The sequence below is a fragment of the Zootoca vivipara genome, chromosome 3, assembly GCF_965207765.1.
Source record: "Zootoca vivipara chromosome 3, rZooViv2.hap1.1, whole genome shotgun sequence".
Classification (NCBI taxonomy): domain Eukaryota; kingdom Metazoa; phylum Chordata; class Lepidosauria; order Squamata; family Lacertidae; genus Zootoca; species Zootoca vivipara.
Genome location: NC_142586.1, coordinates 101,013,854 through 101,040,674, shown reverse-complemented (window position 1 = coordinate 101,040,674; position 26,821 = coordinate 101,013,854). Strand labels below are relative to the sequence as shown.

Here is a 26,821-nt window from a genome sequence, read left to right as displayed (position 1 = left end):
TAAAGGATCTTCACTAGCTCTCAGTACATTTCCAAGCACAATTCAAAGTGTTGGTGCTGACCTTTAAAGCCCTAAACAGCCTCAGCCCAGTATACCTGAAGGAGCGTCTCCACCCCCATCGCTCAGCCCGGACACTGAGGTCCTCCTCTGAGGGTCTTCTGCTGGTTCCCTCGCTGTGGGAAGTGAAGTTACAGTGAACCAGGCAGAGGGCCTTCTTGGTAGCGGTGTCCGCTGCTTCCATCAGATGTCAAAGAGATAAACAATTATCTGACTTTTAGAAGACATCTGAAGGCAGCCCTGTATAGGGAAGTTTTTAATGTTTAGGGAAGTTTTAAAGGATTGATGTTTTTATTACGTTTTTAGATATGTTGTAAGCCACCCAGAGTGGCTTGGGAAACCCAGCCAGATGGCCGGGGTATAAATAATAAAATATTATTATTATTATTATTATTATTATTATTATTAAAAATTTATTTCCACTGCGTCAGACCAACACAGCTATCTACCTGAATCTTTAAAAAACAGTGATAGCTCATGGTTGTATACCGGTCCATGTAAGCTTTTCTGGTTTAACGTTGCTTGGTGGTAAAGAAGAAGAGTCTCCTGTAGCAGGGAGCATGGGTCAATCTCGCAACCTGATACGGATGGGGCCAGATGTGTGGGGTTTTCCCACCTAAGCAGTGGTGGCACAATTGGTCGGAAAACTTCCTGTGGTTCTGATACTCATATGTGCTCAACACACCACAGGGAATCCGTGTATGAGCATGGATGAGACTGCAGTCCCAACCACATCATACACTTTAAAGCACTTTAACAGTCATGGCTTCCCCCAAAGAATCCTGGGAACTACAGTGGTGCCTCGCTAGACGAATGCCCTGTAAGACGAATTTTTCGCTTAACAAAGAGATTTTTCAAGCGGAGGGTGCCTCACAAGACGAATTTGTTTTGTGAAAAATTTGTCTAGCGAATTGCGGTTTCCCATAGGAATGCATTGAAATTCAATTAATGCGCTCCTATGGGCAAAAAATAAAATAAAATAATTCAATGCATTCCTATGGGATTCGCTAGACAAATTTTTCATTCTACGAATTGACTCGTGGAACGAATTAAATTCGTCAAGCGAGGCACCACTGTATGGGTTGTTAAAGGTGCTGAGAGTTGTTAGGAGAGCCTCTTGTAGAGCTACAATTCCCAGCAGCTTTAACAAACTACATATCCCAATATTTTTTGGGAGCGGGGTGCTGTGATTGTTTAAAGGGTATAAGCATGTTTTGAATGTACGGGGTGGCTGTAGCCAGAGAGAGGAATGGAGCCAAAGTTTGGGATTCATGGGTGAATGTTATAGGCATAGTTTGTGATAATTGAAACGGACAGAGCAATCCTGAGAAAATTTCTAATGGTACCACTTAGCTGGTGCCCGGGATCCGAAAAGCTACTTATAGGCAAACCCATGTTTGTGCCCCAACTGGGTTTAAATATATTTACGGTAGTTTTATCATTTAATTGTCTTCTCCCTATGCCACCTCTGAAGCTCGTATGGGAAATCCTGCTTCAAATCCATGTTGGGCATGCACACAGAATTTGTGTAGGTCTGTGGCTCCTGGCCATCCCATCACCCCCTGCTCAAAATAGTGCAAAACAAAAGAAAGCGGTAGTTTATGCCAAGGTTTATTTACTGAACAAGCTATGCCACTTTTTGTTTTGTTTTGTTTTTGGAACTGGTTTGTCAAAGAACATTCCTAAGCTTATCGCCCAAAGACCCGGCTCTGTTCCTATTACAATGCCTCTGGCATTTATAACTGAGCGAGATGTGGGTGAATGTAAAAATGATGACTGTAGCATATGAAAAGATGGGGGAGTTATTTTTATTTTTCTGGTTCGGAAAGCACTTTTTCCAGCAAGAGGGGCAAAAAAGAAAAAAAGCTATACCCTCTAGAAATCACCGCGGTAGCACTTGGCAGCTCCAGTTTTTGTTTTGAAGCGCACACAGATGAAATAGCAAGTATGCCCCAAGACAATTGATTCATAAAAGAGAAGCCATATAGACTCCAATTTTCCGAAAACCATCCTACACATTGCTAGTCTTCTGCTGCAGTCTTCACCATTCTGGTGGCCTCAAGAGGCTTTGGCCTACAACTCCCAGCAGCCTCAGCCAGTTCGTGCTTGCTGGGGCTGCTGGGAGTTGTAGGCCAAAAACTTCTAGAGGGCACTGGATTGGCGACAGCTGTTCCAGTGTATCGCTAAGCTCTTTGGACTAATGCACAGGTACAGGATTCCATCTATTAAGTCACGACCAAGAGAAGGCTGCAGGATCTAAAAACTGCTGCCTCTTCTTCCTTCAGCAAATTCCCTTTCCTTGCCTAATTGAGCATTAAACAAACTTAGCCAAGTGGGTTACGAATCCTAGTCAAGCAGGGGACTAGACCAGCCTTAGCCAATGTGCCAACATCTATCCCTTAAGCATAGATAGCAGATGGTGGAGAGGTAATGTATGAGCCCATGGCCTTAATCTGCCCTCTGAGTTGTGCTTATGAGATCAAAGCTGTTCTGTTTGTCCTGGCCTTTCCTGGTGGACAGATAGGAGTGATGATAACTACGAATGCACCAAACCAGCGCTCATATTAAAAGAAGGACACATGGTTAGGTTCAAATATACAGTCTCCCCCCACCTTGACCATTGCCCGATAAATGGCACTGGAAGATAACTCAATATTTCATAAAAACCAGCATATCAGTGCCCCGATTATCCTAATCACGATTAGTCAATTCCTGATTAAATTAAGTTTTATTTTGAATGAAAATGTCCAGTGGAGTTACAGCCTTTGTTACGCCACAGAACACAACATACTAGCGTTGAATATGCATTTGGCTTACGTAGAAGTCTCTTGCAAAAAAATATGCGGCACCATTGTTAACGCATGGGAGCAAACACATCTTTGGTTTGAAAAGCAATTGTGAGATAACCCATGAGCTTTTTCTGAAACCAGGGCTAGAAAAACGGAAGCAAGGTCAATAAAGAGTACCTAAGGCACCTCATGAAAAGATGATTGCTGTCATCTTCGCTACACTCCTAAAGACCTCCAAATAATGCTCCATTATACTAAACACGCAAGCCGAGGAATGTGATGCTTAAGTGCAGGAAGACCGCATTGCCGTCAATTCCGGGTAGCAAAAATAAAAGTTTTATTAACATGTCGCAAGGAAAATATTAATGGCTAGCAGAAGAAAAAATGCAGAAGTGGAAGCCACCAGCTCTTTCCTCTGCCTCCTCACCTCAAATACTTCCATCCTGGAGTTTGTGCAATGCAAGCTTGGGACAGAAGCGAAAAGCTAGAGAACGAAAGCCCATTTTCTCACATGCCTGGGTTGCACTTTGTTTGCTGTCCAGGAGATGGGAGAACGGAAAAAGCGAGGAGAACAAATCGTGCCTGTTGTAAAGATGAATGAAATGTAGCATATACTCATCTCAGAAAAACAGAATGCACAGTGAGGATGGTCTGTACCCAGAGTGCGCAATAAAACGGCAGAACCTGGACTGCAGCACAATATTTTGCTCCCTCGCCTCTCAACAAGTTGCGGCTTTTAAGTTAATAGAAGTTGGCCTTTTATGTTGTGATGGAGGCAATCAGGTTTCAAAAGTGGGGGAGTCTGTTATTTACTTCTTTCGCTCACTGCTGAAAATCAGCTTTCTGTTTTGCCGGAATATTCAAGTCAAGGTCAGAATGAATCATTGGCAGCAAGAACATTTTCTAACCTATTACTTAGAATAATTGCTCATTGCCCAGCTAGCTGCCTGTATGTTGGTGCTTGCAGCATTCCCTTGCAAGGCACCACTTTCCCACCACTCCAGAGTTCTTAAATGTTCATTCGAACGCCGTCCCTATGCATGGATTGGGATAGCCTCGCCCTGTGTCCCATTCCTGGGGTATCTGCTTAGGCATTGCTTGATACTAACACACAGTAGAGCCCGGCACATGAAGATGCTTTCTGTGTGGTCGCTGTATGCGCAGACACACTTGTGAGGAGCACGAGTCGTGCAGATCAGAGTGATGCCCACTGGGCTCTTCATGCAACGGCCCTGAATTGAATGTGACTCCAAGCACCTGACTGTCAGGGCAGGGAGCCAAGACAGTGCGCTTGTTTAGAATATTTGCATAGGGCTTCAGCATCATAGAACAAATGTTGGCCACTGTTGAACCACTGGGACAGTATCAGCATTTGGCATCAGTTCGCCATCAGCGCACACAACGATGCCATTATGTTTTAATCTACAGCGATGACTGCCCCGGCATAATAACTGCAAGGTTGGGGGGACACTGTTCACTACTGCATACAATTGTTCCTTTGATGCTTGCTTGGTCAGGGAATACATCAGTCTCGCACCCGGGATTATTTGTATTCCACACTTTTGCAGTGTGCGAGTGCAAATTTGGTTCCCTGGCAGAGATGTCATGATCTCGGGAGACTTTAGAAGTAGAAAGTTTGTAGTTTTCATGGTTGTGGAAGACTGCTGTGGTGACACAACCAAGTAGTGTGTCACTAGTTTGCAATCACAGGTGAAGAGCCTTTTTGCTAGGAGCTACAAAGAGTTTAAATGCATGGGGACATTTCAATGAGCCTATTTTTTTTCCAGTTTTGCTCCTCTATATCTGTGCAGATATTTAAATCTTTGATTAGTTTGATCCTTTAAGAAGTCAAATTTTGAGCAGGGTTAGTTTACGCCAACCACTTTGGGGTTCTTAAACATTTGCACATACATTTATCTATTTTATTTACTTTGGGTTGGGTTCAGAGTTAGTTGATACGTAGAATGTGGGACTTAAGTCAGCCATGGCTTCACTTGAAATGCATCCATTTTTAAAGATGTTTTTTATTTTATTTTAAAAACCTCACTATTTAACTTGGCAACTAGCTGGCTTTTATGTTAATCTAATTTTTATGTAAGGCATTATAAAAACTGAAGCAGCAGGTAAAATATTAGAAGGGGGCCTCTCTCCTCTCACACCGGAGGGAATCCCTCATCTAAAATGCTGACTGCTGTGACTTGTAACATCACAGGACAGTAGCTACTTGTGAGTAAAAACTAGGACTACTTTGTAGTGCAGTTTGTCAATTTCTAACTAGTGGCATCTTCTTGGCCACTAGTTAGGATGCTGGGATTAGAATGGAACCTTGTCTGATTAATCAGACAGTTCCTATTTTGTTTTCAAAACCTGAATAACTTTGTTGGGCCCCATTCACCAACTTTCAGGTGCTTGCAGCCTTTTCAATCGAGAAAAGCACTTGTGGGGTGCAGGGGGGAGGGGGGAGTTAGCAAACCCCAAAGATGCCGGGAAGACAATGGTCTTCCTGGCAGGGAGGCAGAGGCCGGTTTTGCAGAGACTTCCTCCCCCAACTTTTAGCAACCTCTCAAGCAGAGCATGACAATTTGTCCTCAACCGAATCTTGCTTTCCTTGTGGTGTATGGCAGAGATGGTGTTAATTCAAGCTTGCAGATCTACTTTGGGGTCTTTCCCCTCTCCCTCTACTTCTAGAATCCCCAGGTGTCCACCAGCAAGCACCAAGTGAAGAAGCGTAGCTCAGAAATAGAGGTGAACAAAGAATTAAGGGCTCTATCTCAGCTTACGAATTTATTTCAAGGCCAGAACTTATCTCACAGCCCTTTCACAGTTATCCATTCCTAGGCTTTTCCCCATACCCTTCAGCAACCTAATTTGGCTGCAGAGTTGTTGCCCTTGTTAAACAATTGGGAGTCAGAAATCCTTGGTGATCTACTGGAAGCCACCCAGAGGTCTGCCAGTAGATCCCAATCTACTTTAAGTCTACTCCTGGTCTATGGTCTTCCTTGGTAATGCTTCGTTCAAATTGTGCTTTGTGGCTAAACGCTTTGTCACAGCTTTTCAGCAATGAAAATATGCCATGACTTTGGAGGGGGGGGAGCAGAAAGGAAGCAGTACAGGCTATATTAACAATCCACTATTACAGAAATAATAATAATAATAATAATAATAATAATAATAATAATAATAATAGCAAAGCAGGAGCACATCAGCAGCCCAGCCCCCAAAACTGGTGGGTTAAAATGTTCCATGTTAGTTCTGGGAATTATCAAGTGTCATCATCTGCAATAGCCAGAAAGCCTAGTTACATTTTAATGCACACATGTTTAAAAACTGTACAACATTTAGTGTTCACGTAATAGATGCGTGATGAACCGCTAACACTTTTGGCATTCTCTGAGAAAGCAGGTCAAGCTCTGCAATGGATCCTGTACCGCATTTTGGTTTCGTTGTTCGATTGCACGGGAAACTTGTGCTCCTAAAAGTACGTCGAGGGTCTGACCTCTTCCTTTCTCTCCTCTCTCCACGTGGCAATTCTTTCCCTTCAGGTGTGGCCCATTTCCTGTTCGCTCGGAGCGACCTTTGGCTACGTGGCCGGTCTCCTTATTGCACCTTTGTGGATATACTGGAACAGGAAGCAGCTTACGTACAAAAGCAGGTAGCTGGCGCAAAGAGAGAAGGCGTTTTTTGTTGCTGTGCTGATTCCTGGCGTCGTGACTGCGCGAAGACCACAGTCAAAGCAGAAGGCAATTGAAACACTTTTGGGGCATCGTCAGGCCTTCCTCCTCCTCCTCCTCCTCCTCACAGCACGTTTTGCTTGCTGTGGCAACATGATGATACGTCTGTCACTTGTCCTAAATTATGTTACCCCTGAGAGATTGTACTTTTCCTTCCAGCCTGAATAAAGTGTTTGTAACAGATGCTGCTTGCTCCTTCACTGAGTTGGGATTCCCCTCCCACACATTCTGGATTTTGCCCAATCAACTTCCCAATTGATCTCGGATCTGTGGATAGAGCGTTGTTGTTGTTGTTGTTTTAAGTGTATGTTTGCACGGTATTGGATATTTCACAGCATGTGCGGCCATCGCCCCGGCGGGTCTCACGTGATCAGGCAGCAATTAATGCACCTCGAGCCTATTCTTTTTTTCACCGTGTGTTTCTTTGGAGTTAAAATGGCTATGATAGCTTCATCGAAAACCGTCTTCAGTCCTTTCTGGGTTAAAGCCGAGCACTCCACGTAGCAGTAGGCTCCTATCTGTCAAGAAAACAAATGTCTTTAATAGCTGCACAGGCACGCAAAGACACATACCTCCCCCCCCCCCAAAAAAAACCCAACTCCATTTGCCAGCTTGTGGGCGCCTTCGTTTTTATGGAACACATCAAGGTTTGTTTTGTCTTTGCCCTGTGAAAAACATCCTACTGTTTTTACCCTCCAGGAAAAGAGGTTACTCCTTCGCTTTGTCTTTTGGTGACAGATTTAGAATCCTTTTCATTAGGTGCAGTTTCTGAAGAAAACACATTAAGGCTGAACTCCTAAAGGGGGCAGGAGGAGGGGGAGGAAACAAAAGGAGGCCAGATCGCCACATCCAACACCCTGCTGGACTTGCATGGACAAAACAGGAAAAAGGGCAGAGCAGCACTTATAACGCCCCTTCGTCATTTTCTGGGATTTTTCTCCCTCTTCAACAATTTCCCTCCCATTGGAAAGCTCCACGGTTGGCATAGTCCCCCCCCCCCCGGTTTGTCAGTGTGCCAGGGGGGCCTGGGAAGGGTTTGGATCATGTTCTGATACACTTCCCCACACCCCTAATTCAACCGCCGGCATGCCTCCAATTGGTCTCTATCAACATTGGAGCTCTGATGTAAGTAGCCTCAGCCTTGTATACCTGAAGGAGCGTCTCCACCCCCATCATTCAGCCTGGACGCTGAGCTCCAGCTCTGAGGGTCTTCTGGCAATTCCCTCACGGTGAGAACTGAGGTTACAGGGAAACAGGCAGAGGGCCTTCTCGGTAGTGGCGCCCGCCCTGTGGAACACCCTCCCGTCAGATGTCAAAGAGATAAGTAACTACTGTACCTTGGTTCCTGAACGGCTTAGTTGTCGAACAAATCGGCTCCCGGACGCCGCAAACCCGGAAGTAAGTGTTCTGGTTTGCGAACGTTTTTCGGAAGCCGACCGTCCAACGCGGCTTCCGCTTGAGCGCAGGAAGCTCCTGCAGCCAATCAGAAGCCGCGCCTTGGTTTTCAAACCGTTTTGGGAGTCGAATGGACTCTGGGAACGGATTAAGTTCGAGAACCAAGGTACCACTGTATACAACTTTTAGAAGACATCTGAAGGCAGCCCTGTAGAGAGAGGTTTTCAATGTTTTGGTATTTTATTATAGTTCTGTATTTGCTGGAAGCCGTCTAGAGTCAGTCAGATCAGTGGGTTATTATTATTATTATTATTATTATTATTATTATTATTATTATTATTTAGGACAAGGGCCATGGTGTTTTTCACAGCAGCTCTTCCACTCAGATCTTCTCCATGCTCAGAGAGGGACTTCCCCTGTCCCCTGGGATGGGACCTTAGGACTGTAAGACCCACGCAGTGATGTTTCTCTTAGTGTGTTTTATGGTGGCAATGTGATCTTGAAGCATTTTAGGAAGGCAGAGCAGGCAAAAGAAATCACAGAGGCAATTTTGTAGAGATTAAACTCTCCAGCAAAAATAAGCCGATAGACAAAAGTAGCCGTGGTAACCCGGCATCACCTTGACCAATATTTTAAGTAATATTCATTTTGGAATGCCCTAAAGGTAAGGCTAAACATTTTAAGTCTCAGTGGCTCGCTTCGTTAATGTGTTTTATTGCTTTCCGTTGTGAAGAGTTGTTTTCTAATTATTAGAAAAGTATTAAATGGGCCACCCTCATCAGGAATATTAAGGCTATGTTTTATTCATGAGCAAACCGGCTTCATTAACAGCTAATATTATGCTGTGCTCACTAATTCAGCTATCCCCGTATGCACCAAATACGGCAACCTCCGGTCACTGCTGTTTTCTGCAAAAAGGTTTTCCACTAAATAAGTCTGAAAAAAGGAATCGCACCATTTGACATTTTTGTTGATTTGAGAATTCACGCTCCATCCAGAATGAAGTTGAGCACTGGGGTCATCATGAAAATGCACTCTCTGCATTTTCATGCCCAAACCATTTGCTCTCCAGGATCAGGCTCTGCAAAAACAGAAAGCTTACAGCAGAAACTGACATGCTACAGCGCTGATTGGCTGGTGCCTGTGCTGTCAGGAACTCACCTCCCATTCTCAGATGCAATTTTTAAAATTGTTTCAGAAACAAGGCAACTTTTTTTAAAAAACAAAACAAAAAACAGGCACAATAATTTTCCTAGTTTTTCAATCATTGCCACATGACAAATGGAAATAATTGGTTGACAGGGCATCTATCTATCTGTCACTCGACTGGCAAAGGACAACTATCTGCAAGGGCTTTGGATAAGGCTACTGTATGACATTCCCCTATGGCATTGCGCTGAGAGGTTTGTTTCTGTACCCCATCTCAAAGTAAAATGCAAATTCCAAGTGTTATCAGTATTGACCAATGCTGTCATCTAATGCTATCTGGGTATGCACATTGCATTTGCAGAACTACAGTGGTACTGTACACAATTGGTTCCGGAAGTCTGTACTTAACCTGAAGCGAACTTTCCCATTGACGGCTTCACGGAGTACTCAACCTGAAGTGTACTTAACCCAAAGTATGAGTAATTGGTTCTGGAAGTCTGTACTTAACCTGAAGCGTACTTAACCTGAAGCGAACTTTCCCACTGAAAGTAATGGAAAGTGGATTAATCCGTTCCAGACAGGTCCGCAGAGTACTTAAACTGAAAGTACTCAAACCGAAGCGTACTTAAACCGAGGCATGACTGTACAGGGCCTTCTCAGTGATGGCACTTCCTAAATGAGGGCTGCCAGCCTCCCTCACAAATGGGGTTAAGAGAGCCGTGTCAGTTTGGAGGGCATTTGGGGAAAACAGAAAACAAGTTGTCTTCATGTCCTTATTCAGCTCTGTTTTGCTGCTGACGGTGTTGCTGTTTCCTTATGCTTTTATACGTGTTGTTTTTACATCGATGTTAAGCCACCTTGCAGATCCTTTTGGATGCAACAGCAATAATAAAATAAATGTTAAAGACTGATATATGACTGATTATATATATATATATATAGGGACCCAGGTGGCGCTGTGGTTAAACCACTGAGCCTAGGGCTTGCTGATCAGAAGGTTGGCGGTTCGAATCCCTATGACGGGGTGAGCTCCCGTTGCTTGGTCCCAGCTCCTGCCCACCTAGCAGTTCGAAAGCACGTCAAAATGCAAGTAGATAAATAGGAACCGCTACAGCGGGAAGGTAAACGGCGTTTCCATGTGCTGCTCTGGTTCTCCAGAAGCGGCTTTGTCATGCTGGCCACATGACCTGGAAGCTATACGCCGGCTCCCTCGGCCAATAATGCGAGATGAGCGCGCAACCCCAGAGTCGGTCACGACTGGACCTAATGGTCAGGGGTCCCTTTACCTTATATATATATATATATATATATGTGAGAGAGAAAGGGTGAAGAGAAGAGGGAAGGGGAGAATCCAGCACACAACAGAGGAGGAAGCTCCGGGCCAGATGCCTCCAAATCTCTAAATGGCCAGCTTACCTCTTTTGCCAATTTCTGTCCCTGCTCCATACAAATTGGTTTCTCCTTCATGTCATTCAGCCTCGCTAAAGTTTTGGGGTCATCACGGAGATCAATCTGTTAGGAAATAAATGCGCACACTTTCTTGCGTTCACTTCAGAATCCACTTCAGATATTTAAAAACAAAACAAACAAAAACCAGGCACATAGGATTGAATCCCAGGGAAACTAATGGAACTTTGAGTCAGTCATTACTAACTTCGCATTAATTTCTAGGTGTCCGAAGTGCAACTAACTTAAGGTTGGATCCAACCCATATTCTGAGAGTTCAATTGGCAAGATCTGAGAGCAAATCAGGGTTTTCTCTTCGTTGCGACAGCTATGCTATGTACTGAGTGGAAACGGGTGGAGAACATACCTTTTTGCAGGTGGAACTAGAAGTTGTAGTAATAATAATAATAGTGATATTTTTACATCCCACCCATCTGGCTGGGTTGCCCCAGCCACTCTGGGCAGCTTCCAACACATATGAAAACATAAGGGTTTCCTAAGCTCAGGACAGGGTCTGCTGCAGAGTGAAGACACCTAAGAAGGTCTGGATCTAAACATCTCTTTGATGGGACAATACCTGGGAACCCTATGCATTCAGATGGCAGAATTGGTGGGAGGAGAAGTGGGGGGTTAACTCCTTGGCTGTGTGTGTGTGTTTATACACGTGTGTGTGTGTGTGTGTGTGTGTGTGTGTGTGAAAGAGATCCCAGCCAGCTCCAAGTTCAGAAATAAGGAAGGAAAACACCTAGAGGTAGGGCCCTTAGCCATTTCTTCCCTGCATTGCTACTATTAAGAAAACATATTTTGGAAACGTGCATTTTCCATCCTATTGTGTCATTCCATCCTGACTCTAAAAGCAGTTTCACACTTCCCTTTTCAACACGGAAAATAATAAAAACAGTAAGACCTGCAATTCAGTTTCTTTTTCCAATCCTCTGCCGAAAAGAACTTTGTAAGGGCTGGAACATGCAGTGCTGCAGCGACCACTCAAGTACAGTGGTACCTCGGTTTATGAACACAATTGGTTCCGGAAGTCTGTTCATACACTGAAGCGTTCATAAACTGAAGCGAACTTTCCCATTGAAAGTAATGGAAAGTGGATTAATCCGTTCCAGATGGGTCTGCGGAGTACTTAAACTGAAGCGTTCATAAACTGAAGCATGGGTGTAATTGGTTCCGGAAGTCTGTTCATAAACTGAAGCGTTCATAAACTGAAGCGAACTTTCCCATTGAAAGTAATGGAAAATGAATTAATCCGTTCCAGATGGGTCCGCGGTGTTCATAAACCGAAAATTCATAAACCGAGTTGTTCATAAACCGAGGTTCCACTGTATATATATTGTAAATGCAAAGTGTCTCAGAAGAAGATAGATCTCTCCCCTCCCCCCAAAGGCAGGTCTTCCTTCCGTCTGATAGGCCAGCAGCCCAGAACTTATTCTGTCCACCTCACACAAGAGGCTTGGATTTCCCCCCTCCCCCAGCAACAACAAAGATTGGCCGATGACCACGAGGATCTTATTTCCATCTCTCGCAGGATGTGATACAGAGCCTTGCCTGAGTCACCCGCCTGCATCCCACAACTGCTGCTTTTATCACCCAGTGTTCAATACGCAGAGCACATCAAAGATGCGGATCTTTGCTTTCATCCTAAATTTTGGCATCGGTCTTAAGATTAGTTGGGGGCGTGGGAGGGTCTCATGTACAAAGGACGTTCATCAAGAGCATGGCTTGAAACACAATTTTGAATTCCTCCTCAGGGCTGTTTCTCCATTCCCTGGTTTCACTGTTGTGTACTCACACAAGGAATAGAGGACTATCTCTGTTTATATATACACACACCCCTCTAAAATGTGATTATTCTTGAATAACTCCCTGCTCTATTTGTTGCAGACTACCAATATACAGCAAAGAAAGTCCGTATACATGGCAGAAGCAATGAACTATGGTAATAGGTTTGTGTGTGTGTGCGCGCACACACATGCTATAAGTTGCTTGGAGACCTTTGGGCGACAAGCGGCTAATTAAGTGAAATCAAGGAATGAAATGGAACAAAGGGGCTGGGTCAAAGGGGGAGTGGCTTGAGCCAGGAGGTGGGAGGAGCCAGGCTGGAACAAAGGAATCCGCCTTTCTACTGAGTCAGACCATTGGTCCAGCCAGCTCAGAACTGTCCACGTTGCCTAGCAACTGCTCCCCAAGATTTCAGATGAGGATCTCTCTGGGTCCTACCTGGAGATGCCCAGGATTGAACCCAGGACCTTCTGCACTGTATGGGCAACCTATCCGGAAGATAAATTGTATTTCACGTTAGTCTCTCCATCCGAACTACTAAAATTAGATCTAGCCTCAGCCAAGAGAGTTGTTATCCAAAAGTTAGAGGAGATTGATCTCCAATATAATATTATAACGGGCAGTGGCACCTGCTCGCCGATAAATACTGGCTTAACACCACATCTGAAATTTCCATCATACTTGACCACCTTAAATGTCGCGGTGCATAGATGTGCCTTCATAAAGGCCAGATTCAATGCTTTTCCTGTGACAAAAGCTCTATAGAATCCTTGCATCATATAGTTTTTCATTGCCCACTACATTTAGCTGCCCGGTCCAGATTTCTGTCGCCCTTTATGGTGAATTATGGTTTGGATGATTTGGATTTTATTGAATTTGGTTGTTTTAATTGAATTAATTTTAATCTCAATTTTAATTTGTTTGCTCTTGAGAGACTCTTGAGAGTCCCATGCTCTTGAGAGACTCTTGAGAGTCCCATGGACTGCAAGAAGATCAAACCTATCCATTCTTAAGGAAATCAGCCCTGAGTGCTCCCTGGAAGGACAGATCGTGAAGCTGAGGCTCCAATACTTTGGCCACCTCATGAGAAGAGAAGAATCCTTGGAAAAGACCCTGATGTTGGGAAAGATTGAGGGCACTAGGAGAAGGGGACGACAGAGGACAAGATGGTTGGACAGTGTTCTCGAAGCTACGAACATGAGTTTGACCAAACTGCGGGAGGCAGTGCAAGACAGGAGTGCCTGGCGTGCTATGGTCCATGGGGTCACGAAGAGTCGGACACGACTAAACGACTAAACAACAACAACAATTTGTTTGCTGCTTTAAATTCATCATCAAATTGTTTTGTTAGTTGTATGATGAATGCTGTATTGTTACGTAGATATGGGCCTATGGCTGTAATAAACTTGAACTATGGAGTTAGTGAGGGACCCAGGTGGCGCTGTGGGCTAAACCACTGAGCCTAGGGCTTGCCGATCAGAAGGTCGGCGGTTCGAATCCCTGTGACGGGGTGAGCTCCTGTTGCTTGGTCCCAGCTCCTGCCAACCTAGCAGTTTGAAAGCACATCAAAATGCAAGTAGATAAAGAGGAACCGCTATAGCGGGAAGGTAAACGGTGTTTCCATGTGCTGCTCTGGTTTTCCAGAAGCGGCTTTGTCATGCTGGCCACATGACCTGGAAGCTATACGCCGGCTCCCTCGGCCAATAATGCGAGATGAGCGCGCAACCCCAGAGTCGGTCACGACTGGACCTAATGGTCAGGGGTCCCTTTATCTTTATCTTTTTATGGAGTTAGTGATCTGACATGGTTACCTGCCTGTTCCTTCCCCCTCCCTGTCTCTTGTTAAGTTCTTTGATGGCATGAATGATCAGCTGGGAGGAAGTGATAGTGCTAGGTACCTTCTTTGATGTTGGACATTGTTTTGAGAAAATGAGGCATTAGGAGGGGGTGGCTAATGAATGATCTGCATGTAGCCAGTCAGGCAAGCCACACAGGCTAGCCATCTATAAACCGGATGGTTGTGGGCAGAGTTTTTGAGAAGCTCGTGCACGGACTGATCAGCCGCAGGGCCGTGCAAACTGAGGCTACCTGGGAGAGGCACTTCGCCGCTTCTTGAGGGCTTCCAAGTGGCAGATTGAAGTGCCTGCTTGGTATGTTTAGAATAAAATCTTTCATCTTCTCACTCACTTGTGTTTTGTATTACTTCTGAATCTCATTTTAAAAGAAGCACCTTGCAAGACATTTGGCAAGACATGCACTCAAAGCAGATTGCTCTACCGCTGAGCCACAGCTGAACTGCGGAGGAGAAGGGATGCTATGAAGAAACATGGCGGAGGAGGGAATGTGAGCCAGGCTGACGGAGAAGCAGTGGAGAAGGGAAAGGGCCTTCTGGCACGAGCCTAGGGGTGTCAGTTCAGCCTAGGGAAGTGTGGGAACCACCACCCTGGACCAAACACTCTCCCAAGCTAAACCTGTTACCAGCCCTGCTTTGCCCTCTTCTTGAGTGTTTTTGCCTGGCTGGAACATGCCTGCAAACTCTGGTAATGCTCTGGTTTGCCTGGATGGACAATGGAGATGGGGGGCTGGTTCAGTGTGTGCAGAAGCGAGTCTTATGTACAAAGGCAACAGTCACAATCAGTGCTCTGCCCCACGTTTGCCTCTGGCCCTGCCCATCACACTGGCATGCGGCCCTTGAAAGGTTGCCCCCAAGGGAATGTGGGCCCTGGTCTGGAAAAGATTCAAGAGAGAGGGGTTTGGGCTGAGTATAGTAGAACAGGATGGGGGCGTTTTTCTGCATTCGTTTACATAAAACACAAAACATCCAGACCTTACCTGGGTTCCGACTAACAAATAGGGCACATTCGGCGCATATTCCTTCAATTCCGGCACCCACTCCTCCTTCACATTCTGAAAGGAAGCTGGATTCACCACCGAGAAGCAGATGAGGAAGACGTCAGTCATGGGGTACGACAGCGGCCTCAGGCGATCATAGTCTTCCTGATGACAGAAGGATGTTTTTAGAAATTTGCCATTTCTCCAACAGTACCTTATGTTTGGGCCTCAATAAACTAAACACACAAAATTTTACATGTTTCCTCCAAGCAGCTCAAGGCACTGTGTGTGTGTGTGTGGTGTGTGGTGTGTGTGGTGTGTGTGAACATATAGCAGGCATCCCCAAACTTCGGCCCTCCAGATGTTTTGGACTACAATTCCCATCATCCCTGACCACTGGTCCTGTTAGCTAGGGATCATGGGAGTTGTAGTCCCAAAACATCTGGAGGGACGCAGTTTGGGGATGCCTGACATATAGTAAGATGCTTTCTACTGAGTCAGACCACTGGCCCCTTTAGCTCAATACTGTCTACACTGACTGGCAGCTGCTCTTCAGGTTTTCAGCCAAGAGATCTCTCCCAGCCCTACCTGGAGTTGCCTGGGATTGAACCTGATGGGTTTATTACGCAGCTACAGCCATTTCACAAGGCTATGGAATTCTTTCCCCATTTTATCCCCCATTAAAGATTGAGCAGGCTGAAATACAGCAGTTCATTTAAGCGAGCTTTATGGCCCAGTGTGGGTCTTTAAACCTGTGCTTACCCAGCCCCACGCTGACACTTTTAACCATTATACCACACTGCCTCTCAGGCAGGTTTCTGGCTTTAACCTGTTCTACAGCTTTGCACTTGCTGCGTGTAGACAGAAGGGCTGCGATGGACCTGGCTATTTTGACACAAGACCTCCACCTTTTGCCGTCTTTATGTCTGGTAGAGAACAAAGCTGAGGAAGAACATGGTTCATGTTTCTTCCAAAATACAGTACTTTTTGAGGTCATCTACTAAATTACCTCAGTTTTACGGGATATTGTGATGGCCGATGATGGCTTAAAAAAATTAGTAGTGTTGGTTCATGAAGGTCACTGGCAATTAACAACTAGAGATGCAAACTTCATGTACAAGAGGCAGTAAACTTAACTTGTGACACACAGCACATGGTAATCCCTATTTCTGCATTCCTTAGTTCTTTCTACCCCCAGTCATTATACTGGCAAAAGCCAGAATAATGGGTGGAGAGCACGGGAAAATCTAAAAGTAACCACCCAACTACAAATTAGGTTTCTTAACAAAACACACAATCTTTAGATTGTTGTAAGACCGAAGACATTGGCTTATGAGAGAGCTAAGAGTGATTTGAGAGGGGCAGCGCCACCCGGGTATACAGATATCGTTCTTTTGTCCCTCTTTCACCTCTGAGCAAATAGGTTTGGCAGATTTTTTGTAAGAATACAAGAGCAAAACCTGTTTTATCAGGCCAGGCCCTCTCAGAGAGGCCTGCTCTGGCTCCAGCATTTGAAGCTCTTCACCAGAATACATAATAAAAACATGGCAATACACAAAAATGAAATAAATAAAATAAGTATGCAGCAGCAAAATCCATGCTAGGGATCATTAGGAGAGGAACTGAAAACACATCTGCCCAAATCATAATGTCATTGATACAAATCTGCAGTGCGAACGCATTTCGAGTACCATATACATTTCTGGTGGCAAGTAAGAGTTGACATGATAGAAGATTACAACATTATAGTGTAGATCCGGCTTCCTCAAACTCGGCCCTCCAGATGTTTTTGGCCTACAACTCCCATGATCCCTAGCTAGCAGGACCAGTGGTCAGGGATGATGGGAATTATAATCTCAAAACATCTGGAGGGCCGAGTTTGAGGAAGCCTGGTGTAGAGAAAGTGGATGGAGAGAAAAATTATCACTCTTTCCTAACACTGGAACTTTGGGGCATAATAATAATAATAATAATAATAATAATAATAATAATAATTTATTATTTATACCCTGCCCATCTGGCCGGGTCTTCCCAGCCACTCCGGGCGGCTTCCAACAGAAGAATAAAACACAATAATCTACTTAACATTAAAAGCCTCCCTGAATTAAAAGCCTTCAGATGTCTCCTAAAAGTCTGGTAGTTGTTTTTCTCTTTGACATCTGATGGGAGGGCGTTCCACAGGGCAGGCGCCACCACCGAGAAGGCCTTCTGCCTAGTTCCCTGCAACTTGGCTTCTCACAACGAGGGAACCGCCAGAAGGCCCTCGGTGCTGGACCTCAGAAGAAGCTGAATGTTGGCAGATTCAGGACAGATTTCTTAAAAAGTACTTCTTCATGCAACACATAGCCAAACTGTGGAACTCACTGATGCAGGATGCAGGGACAACTTAAGAAGAGGGTTAGACAAATTCATGGAGGAGAGGTCTATGGAGGGCTGCTAGCCACGATGGCTTTGCTCTGCCTCCACAATTGCAGGCAGCAATGTTTCTGAACACCAGTTGCTGGAAACAACAGGAGGGCAGAGTGGTCTTGTGCTCATGTTCTGCTCCCTGGTTTCCCACAGGCATCTCTGATCAGCCACTGTGAGAACAGGATGCTGGACTAGATGGGCCAGTAGGGCGAGCAGAATTTGTCAACGTTCAAATTCCCCAAATGAGGTGTTATGTATTAGTGTATATAGTTTTCCCTCAGGTCCTTGGCAGTTGTTTTAGGAGGGAACCTTGAATTATGTTTGATACATTGTTTGAGCCAGCCTCTATAAAAGCAGGCCAGCTCGGCAGTGCAGTTCAGTTCTGTTCTGGCTTCCGAATAAGGAGCTTCTTGAAGAATCGCTGTGTCGTCTACCCACTATTTAATATTGGCGACGAGGATGGGATGGATGGACATCAGAGCACAGCGAGATTCGGACGCTCACTGAGCGAAATCACTGAGCTGAAACACTGAGCAGCACCAATTCAGAGTTGACCATTCTGGCTAGAGCACTGTGTTCTGTCCATCACCCTCCACGTCGGCATCGGAATCATGGCTTCATTCGTGCCTCTACCGCCGTTTGCCCAGACCCACTATTTAATATGAGTGCTAAAAACTTGGAACATGACTTGGGAACTGAGAATATATTTTGGTCAAATTAATATAATTTAATATTGCTTGGTAAAATGTGTGTAACATTGCATGGAAATTGTTAAAAATGATTCCCAAGTGCTTGCAGCTATCTATTATTTAACACGACCCGACCTTTTCCAGAAGGTAAAATTAAAAATATTTGGTTTTCTGAATGCCGTTTATGTGCTTCCTCATCAAACATGATCTTACCAAGCTAAATGTTGTCTTGTTTTAAGGCCACTCACTGAACTTTTTTCTCTCTTTTTATATATACTTTATTCTCTCTCTCGAAACAATTTTGCATCATTTATCTCGATGCTGCTAATCAGAGAGAGGGGCAAGGGGTTATCTGAAGCCCGCACCCCCACCCCAAATCACTGAAAATCTTATCCCAATGCCCTTCTGACTTTTGAGATTTCAGCAAGGGCTGCCCACACCCTTTCTAGCAGATCAAGCAGATTAGGGAAGCTTTTAATGTTTAACAGACCATTGTATTTTAATATTTTGCTGGAAGCTGCACAGAGTGGCTGGGGTATAAATAAATAAATAAATAAATAAATAATAGAAACGTAGAATCGTAGAGTTGGAAGAGACCACAAGGGCCATCCAGTCCAACCCCCTGCTGAGCAGGAAACACCATCAAAGCATTCTTGACATATGCCTGTCAAGCCTCTGCTTAAAGACCTCCAAAGAAGGAGACTCCACCACACTCCTTGGTAGCAAATTCCACTGCCGAACAGCTCTTACTGTCAGGAAGTTCTTCCTAATGTTTAGGTGGAATCTTCTTTCTTGTAGTTTGAATCCATCGCTCCGTGTCCGCTTCTCTGGAGCAGCAGAAAACAACCTTTCTCCCTCTTCTATATGACATCCGTTTATATATTTGAACATGGCTATCATATCACCCCTTAACCTTCTCTTCTCCAGGCTAAACATACCCAGCTTCCTCATAAGGCATCGTTTCCAGGCCTTTGACCATTTTGGTTGCCCTCTTCTGGACACGTTCCAGCTTGTCAGTATCCTTCTTGAACTGTGGTGCCCAGAACTGGACACAGTACTCCAGGTGAGGTCTGACCAGAGCAGAATACAGTGGTACTATTACTTCCCTTGGTCTAGATGCTATACTCCTATTGATGCAGCCCAGAATTGTAATAATTACTACTACTACTACAAACACGGCAGTCTTTTTTTAAACCGGAAAGCCAATCTATTGAGAACACTGGATTTTGGAGCCGTCAGTTAATACCAGATTTCCTTGCATTGTCCGACCTCCTTCATAACCATAGTGTTCATGTTGCCTGGGGTGGAACACAAGTCAGGCTACACCAGGAATGGCCAACATGGTGTCCTCCATATGTTCACAGAATCATAGAGTTGGAAGGGACCCTGAGGTGTCATCTAGCCCAACCGCCTGCAATGCAGGAGTCTTCGGCCCAACGTGGAGCTCGAACCCACCACCCTGAGATTAAGAGTCTCATGCTCTACCGACTATTGGACTACAAATCCCATAATCCCTGACCATGCTGGCTGGGCTGTGGGGACTTGCAGTTCAGTAATATCTGGAGGTTAACCACGGGCTACCCTCCAACAGATAAATGCGCACAACTCCTCCGACACATTCAGGTTCTCAGGAGTTCAAACCAGGGCCTGATCCAGGAAGCAATCCCCAATAAAACCCCAACTGCATTTGCTCAGGCAGGCACGTGTACACACAGAGAGATCCATTCGACTGACTTTCTAGCTCGGAGGAGGAGGGAGTGGGCTTCTTGAGGCATGAAAAATATTCGAAGAACTTGAGTGGAATATGTTGAGCACACGGGGCGGAAGCAAAGGGGATGAAGTCATGTTTAAATCACCCACCCACGTAATCCTTTGGCTGGGAAACGGAGGGGTCCTGCTAGAGCAGGAGCCTTAGAAATAGGAGCGACAGCAAAAGCTCTCAAAAACAAGACACAGAAACAGCTTCAAACTCTGCCTTTCTGCACTGGCTGGAAAGGATGCAGGAGAGAGTGAGTGAGTGAGTGAGAGAGAGAGAGAGAGAGAGAGAAGCAGTTTGCACATGGCTTCACATCAGGTTGCAATTTCTGAAATATACGCACAAGGAATCACAGCCAGGAACAGCTACCAACCTGCTGCTCTCCAAATAATAATAATAATAATAATAATAATAATAATAATAATAATAATTTATTTATTAGACCTCGCCCATCTGGCTGGGTTTCCCCAGCCACTCTGGGCGGCTTCCAATGGAAAAATAAAACACAGTGATCTATTACAGCGTTTCTCAACCGCTGTTCCGCGGCACAGTACTGTGCCGCGGGACGCTGGTTGGTGTGCCGGGAGACGCTGGCGACGAGAAGGGCGATTTGCTGCCCTGTCACGTGACTGGCGGCCGCCATTAGGAGCGCTGACCCGCCGGAAAGGAAGCTGGCCGGGTCACGACGGGGGCGGGGCGAGCGCAGCTCTCAACAGCCACCACCGCGGCTGTTTGTCTCGCTCTCGCTCCTCTTGCTGGCGGCGCCCGGGAGTTTTTGGGTCGGCGCGGGAGTGAGCGGCCTCTTCGGCAAGGAGTTCTGCAGAAGGTGAGGTGCTCTTCTTGCTAGCCCAGGGGTCGGCAACCCGCGGCTCCGGAGCCGCATGTGGGAGCCTCAAAAGGGAGCCTCACCAAGAAGCCCCAGCCCACACAGACAGGGACCGATCGGAGGTCGGTCCGTCGTTTGTTCCCTTCCGCTGCAGAAACTCCGCCGCCGGGGCTGCGCGCACGGGGAGAAGGCGGCGAGTGGCTCCGCCAACGACATAATGCAGAACAGACCCACAAAGGAACCCCTCAACAGTCTTTTGCCATTAAACTCCAACTTTTACACCATGCACTTTTTGCACCCGTGTGTGTAATGATTACGTCTCCCCTCCAAACTAAACTAAATATAGGGCGGCACAGAGTTGGTGTGCCGCGGGATTTTTTTTCATAGAACAAGTGTGCCGTGGCCCAAAAAAGGTTGAGAAACACTGATCTATTAAACATTAAAAGCCTCCCTAAGCAGGGCTGCCTTCAGATGTCTTCTAAAAGTCTGGTAGTTGTTTTTCTCTTTGACATCTGGTGGGAGGGCGTTCCACAGGGCGGGCGCCACTACCGAGAAGGCCCTCTGTCTAGTTCCCTGCAACTTGGCTTCTCGCAATGAGGGAACCGCCAGAAGGCCCTCGGTGCTGGACCTCAGTATCCGGGCAGAACGATGGAGGTGGAGACGCTGCTTCAGGTATACTGGACCGAGGCCATTTAGGGCTTTAAAGGTCAGCACCAACACTTTGAACTGTGCTCGGAAACGTACTGGGAGCCAATGTAGATCTTTCAAGACCGGTGTTATGTGGTCTCGGCGGCCGCTCCCAGTCACCAGTCTAGCTGCCGCATTCTGGATTAGTTGTAGTTTCCGAGTCACCTTCAAAGGTAGCCCCACGTAGAGCGCATTGCAGTAGTCCAAGCGAGAGATAACTAGAGCATTGGACTACAACTCCCAGCAGCACAGCCGAGAGCTGTAGTCCCAAACAGGTGGGAACTACAGCATATCGGCGCCCTTCTGCTGTATAAACCTGACCCTCAGGTAAACACAATATAGCGTCATCTCTGGAGCTGTTCACGTTGATGCAAAGCTTGGATCCAGGCCATCGGAAGGCAAGAGCTAGCTGACTAGAAATTTTGTGACAAGCTTGTAACTGTGTGAAGAGTCTTTTAAAAATAAAATAAAAATGTCCAACCAGTGGGTTAGGCTCTGTGTCACTATGTGCCCTTCTGCAACCCTCCAGCAGCTGCAAAGTGTGTGTCAATAATGCTGGCTGAGAGATTGGAGGCTACAGACTGCTACCTTCCTCTACCTAGGCAAGACAAGAGCAGACTCTAGGCCAGTCTGCTGCAACCTGGTGCTTTGCTGGACTCAAGTCCCATCAGCCCCATCCGGGATGGTCAGGGATGATGGGAGTTGTAGTCCGGCAACATCAGTAAGGCCACAGAGTCCTCATCCGCGAGCTCCACTTCCCTCCGCTTGACCCTACTAAACAGAGCTGGAGCAAAGAACAAAGCAACCCTATGATTCTAGGATGCACAGTGACGACTTCCGCTTCGTTTTGCAAACAGGCGGGTGCCAGTGAAGTCAAATGGGACACACGCCAAAAGCCACACAGGAGAGAAAGGAGATTGTTGAGCTCTGCAGTGGCAACCTGAGAGGAGCTGAGGCTGGGAATTTGAGCCTCAGGGCTTAGAAGCGGGTCAGCTAGCTGTTTGGCACTTACGTAATGAACTTCTGTACCTATGTGAACTATCAAACAACAGGGAAACCAGGACGATTGCAGAGTTAAGAATGGACATTTTGCATCCTGCAAGGGATCCTCAGACAACCAGCCAGAGGAGCTCTTTCCGGTGGTCGACAGGCTAATGACTCCCACTAGGCGAAGCACCCCTAGAGCTCTCAAAAACCTGCTGTGACCAGCTGGGCTGCCCCTTTCCAGGACGACGTTGCTCAACTTCAGATAAACTTCAGTTCTGCGCCTGTTGCAGTTCCAACTGCAGTCTATTGTGAATCACGTTCAGTTTATGCAGCCTGGCAATGTGCACAAGGTGCTTGCAGCTTCCTACCCGACCGGGCTGAATTGATCCCTTCCCCTCTTCGCTTATGAAAATCTAAAAGAGGAGGGTTGACGGACCAGAGGGTGGTGAATGATGCTTCACTGCCGGAAGGGGTGGTCCCTGCAACCTTAAAGGAGATGGTTATATGGCTATTCCAAAAAAAGCAGACTCTGATCCCATTGGTTTGGACTATCTACCAGCCAGTAACAACACTCCTTTTTTAGGGAATGGCGTGGAAAAAATTCTGGTGTGCCAACAGCAGACCTAATACAGAAGACTCATTCCGGCCTGGGTTTAGGCCTGGTCATGGGTCTGATTCAGCCTTGGTTTTGTCAAGGGAAATTCCCAGCCAAAGGAATGCACATGGCAGAGTTCAACAACAACAACAACAACAACAACAACAACAACAACAACAACAACAACAACTTATTTAACAACAACAACAACAACAACAACAACAACAACAACAACAACTTATTTATACCCCGCCCATCTGGCTGGGTTTCCCCAGACACTCTGGGCGGCTTCCAACAAAGATTAAAAATACATTAAAACACCAGTCATTAAAAACTTCCCTAAACAGGGCTGCCTTCAGATGTCTTCTAAACATCAGATAGTTGTTTATCTCTTTTGACGTCTGATGGGAGGGCATTCCACAGGGCGGGCGCCACTACCGAGAAGGCCCTTTATTGTCAACAATAACACAGTTGCTTCTACAGCTGTAGATGCCTAGCATCTGGCAAGCTATTCCCAGGTCCGTGCCCTATGGAGCAACAGGGGACCCCTCCCCCTACACCAGTTGATGTACCTTCCCCTGAAAGGCTGCGCACATGAAACTGGAGACTAGGCCTCTCCTCATCCCTTTTCAATCCTCTCCTGGTTCTGGGAGACAGTGGTGCAAGAGAGGATGGGGAAGCAAGCAACCCTTCACTTGCCTGGTCCCCCTCTTCCTCCAGCTCTGAACCGTCCCCTGCCTCTGACTCTTGCCTCTTGGCTGGTGCAGGACCCCACAAACCCCTGTGACCCTCTCCTGAGCCAGACTCCAGCCCCACTCCCCCAGTGCACTCTCGTCCTGCCAGTCCCTGCCAGTTGCCTCAATGGAGGGCCTTTATTGAGAATGGGTCCGAGGGAGCGCAACCTTGCTTCTTCTTCTCGATCTCTCTGAGGGTTTTGAGACTGTTGTCCATGGGATCCTGCTGGACAGGCTCCATCAAATGGGTATCTTGGGGTGGCGCTGTGGTCTAAACCACTGAGCCGCTTGGGCTCGCCGATCAAAAGGTCAGCGGTTCGAATCCCTATGAGAGGTGAGCTCCCGTTGCTCTGTCCCAGCTCCTGCCAACCTAGCAGTTCGACAGCATGCCAGTGCAAGTAGATAGATAGGTACCTCTGCAGCGGGAAAGGAAACGGTGTTTCCATGCACTCTGGTTTCCGTCACGGTGTTCTGTTGCACCAGAAGCGGTTTAGTCCTGCTAGCCACATGGCTCGGAAAGCTGTCGGTTGCAGTCTTACCTACAGGACAAAGTCCCATGTTTTCAGCCCCCTGGTAGTGATAACAGGGCACTACTGTACCCTCAGTGCTATTTGACCTCTATATGAAGCCACTGGGAGTGGCCATGAGATTCGGGGCAAGTTACCATGAGCATGCTGATGACGCCCAGCTCTATTTCTTCACAGTATCTAAATCGGGAGGGACTGTGCTGGTCTTGGACCAGTGCCTGGTTGCAGTGATGGGCTGGGTGAAAAAATAAATAAATGGGCTCTGTTGGAGAATGGTTCTCATGCCTGAGAAACTGGCCTACTGAATCCAGCTTTTGTTTCTGGACGCCCAGATGGCTTCTGTCGCTAGGAGCACTTTTTTATCAGCTTCAGCTGGTACGGCAGCTGTGGCCATGGATGCACTAGTACAGCTTGACCACAGTACTCCAGATGGACGGGGTAGAAATATTATTATTACTAGTATCATGAAGCCCGTTAAAATAACGGGTGCTAGAGGAGACCTGTTGCTCTAGCAACCTCGGGGACACGCGCAGAGCTGATGAAGCGGTGGGTCTGCGCTCCAAGTCCCAACGGATAGAACTGATCCGATGGGGTGGGAGTTAGGAGAAGGCCTTGCTTTCTTTCCTCCTCCACCGAGGCCAGCAAGCGGCCCTACGAATTCCCTTCCCAGACCTCCTACTTCAGCCCGGCTCGAGCGCTGCAGCGGCCTGCCCGCCTCATTCTCTCTCCTGCCGGTGTCGCCTCTCCCGTCAGGGCCTACAAAGAAGCAGCAGCAGTGCCTGGCGAAGGGGAACAGGCGGTCCTCGTGCCCGCCTCGCCGCCTCAGTCTGGCTTGTCTCCCTGCCGGGCCGAATGAGCACCAAGCTCCCCTCTCCGAAGTGTCTGTGCGCTCCAAGTCCCAACGGCTGTCTATGGGGCACATGCGCAGTAGCGCAATCCCACGGACACACGGACTGGACACAGAGAAACTTGCATATTATTATATAGGATTATTATTAACTTCACTTCTGGATTGCTGCAATGCACTCTGTGTGGGGCTTCCCTTGCAGTTGGTCCGGAGTTCCCTGCAGTGACTAGAGAACGTTGCAGCACGGCTGCAGACAGGAGAGAGCTGGTTTCAGGAAATTGCACCCGTGTTCAAAGATCTGAACTGTCTTCCTATTTGCTGCTGGGTCAAATTTAAGGTTCTACTGTTGGTATAAAAGGTAAAGGACCCCTGACAGTTAAGTCCAGCTGCAGACGACTCTGGGGTTGCGGCACTCATCTCGCTTTACAGGCCGAGGGAGTCACCATTTGTCCGCAGTTTTTCCGGACCATGTGGCCGGCATGACTAAGCCGCTTCTGGCGCAACAAAACACCGAAACCAGAGCAGCGCACAGAAACGCCATTTACCTTCCTGCCGGAGCGATACCTATTTATCTACTTCCACTTTTTTGGGGGGGGGGTGCTTTTGAAATTCTAGCTTAGCAGGAGCTGGGACAGAGCAACGGGAGCTCACCCCGTCGCGGGGATTCAAACCGCCAACCTTCTGATCGGCAAGCCCAAGAGGCTCAGTGGTTTAGACCACAGCGCCACCCGCATGCCTAACTGTTGGTATAGAAAATTCTTAAATGCTTGGAACTAGCTTACCTGAGATGCCATTTTGCCCTATATGTATGTGCCTTTTTGACTGCTTTGTTCTGCAGAACTTGGACGCCCCCCCCCCAATTATATTTTAATAAGTTTCAACATTTTCAACATATACAATCAATACGCAACTACATGCTCTTATTTTTGTCAGCTTCCCACCCTGTTTTCTAGGGAGTTGCTGTTTCTCCCCTATTGCTGCACCCTAACTTCTATCTGTTAAATCAGGCACCCCCAAACTACAGATCAGACATCCCCAAACTGCAGCCCTCCAGATGTTTTGGCCTACAATTCCCATGGTCCCTAGCTAACAGAACCAGTGGTCAGGGAAGATGGGAATTGTAGTCCAAAACATCTGGAGGGCCAAAGTTTGGGGGTGCCTGCTCCAGATGCTTTGGGACTACAATTCCCACCATCCCTGACCACTGGTCCTGTTAGCTAGGGATGATGGGAGTTGTAGTCCCAAAACATCTGGAGGGCCGAGTTTGGGGCTGCCTGTGTTAAATCATACCCACAGTATTATAATCTAATTACTTCTGTTGTTCACAGCTCAAATCCTGTTCCCGAGTCCATCATACTGTAATATTTCTTTAAGTGGTCTGAAAAAGGCATCCATAGAACTTACACTTTTACAGGTGCCAAATACTGTAATGTATCTTCCAGATTTGCAAGCTGCGAATCTCTTTGTGTGGCAGCAAGTAAGCTGTGGAACTCCATGCCTATTGGCATTAGAGAAACATCTTCACTACATTGTTTTAGATGTCAGCTGAAGCCTTTATTTATTTATTATTAATAATA

At 46.5% G+C, this 26,821-nt stretch overlaps 2 protein-coding genes across 4 annotated transcripts in view; one reads left to right on the top strand and one right to left on the bottom strand.

Annotated features, from left to right (window-relative positions):
- PIGF (phosphatidylinositol glycan anchor biosynthesis class F) overlaps window positions 1–6,760 on the top strand; it is a 31,782-nt gene extending 25,022 nt beyond the window's left edge. For both annotated transcript variants that reach the window (XM_035111176.3, XM_035111175.3), the window contains exon 6: window positions 6,389–6,760. In XM_035111176.3, the coding sequence (XP_034967067.1) occupies window positions 6,389–6,502 (114 nt within the window). In that variant the 3' untranslated portion in view covers window positions 6,503–6,760. The remainder of the gene's footprint in view (window positions 1–6,388) is intronic.
- Window positions 2,767–26,821, bottom strand: part of RHOQ (ras homolog family member Q) — a 37,807-nt gene continuing 13,752 nt past the window's right edge. The window contains exons 3-5 of one of the 2 annotated variants that reach the window (XM_035111177.3): window positions 15,188–15,352; window positions 10,538–10,633; window positions 2,767–7,095 (exon numbers count right to left, since the gene is read on the bottom strand). In XM_035111177.3, the coding sequence (XP_034967068.1) occupies window positions 6,940–7,095; window positions 10,538–10,633; window positions 15,188–15,352 (417 nt within the window). In that variant the 3' untranslated portion in view covers window positions 2,767–6,939. The remainder of the gene's footprint in view (window positions 7,096–10,537; window positions 10,634–15,187; window positions 15,353–26,821) is intronic. The other variant, XM_035111178.3, reaches the window with a different exon arrangement.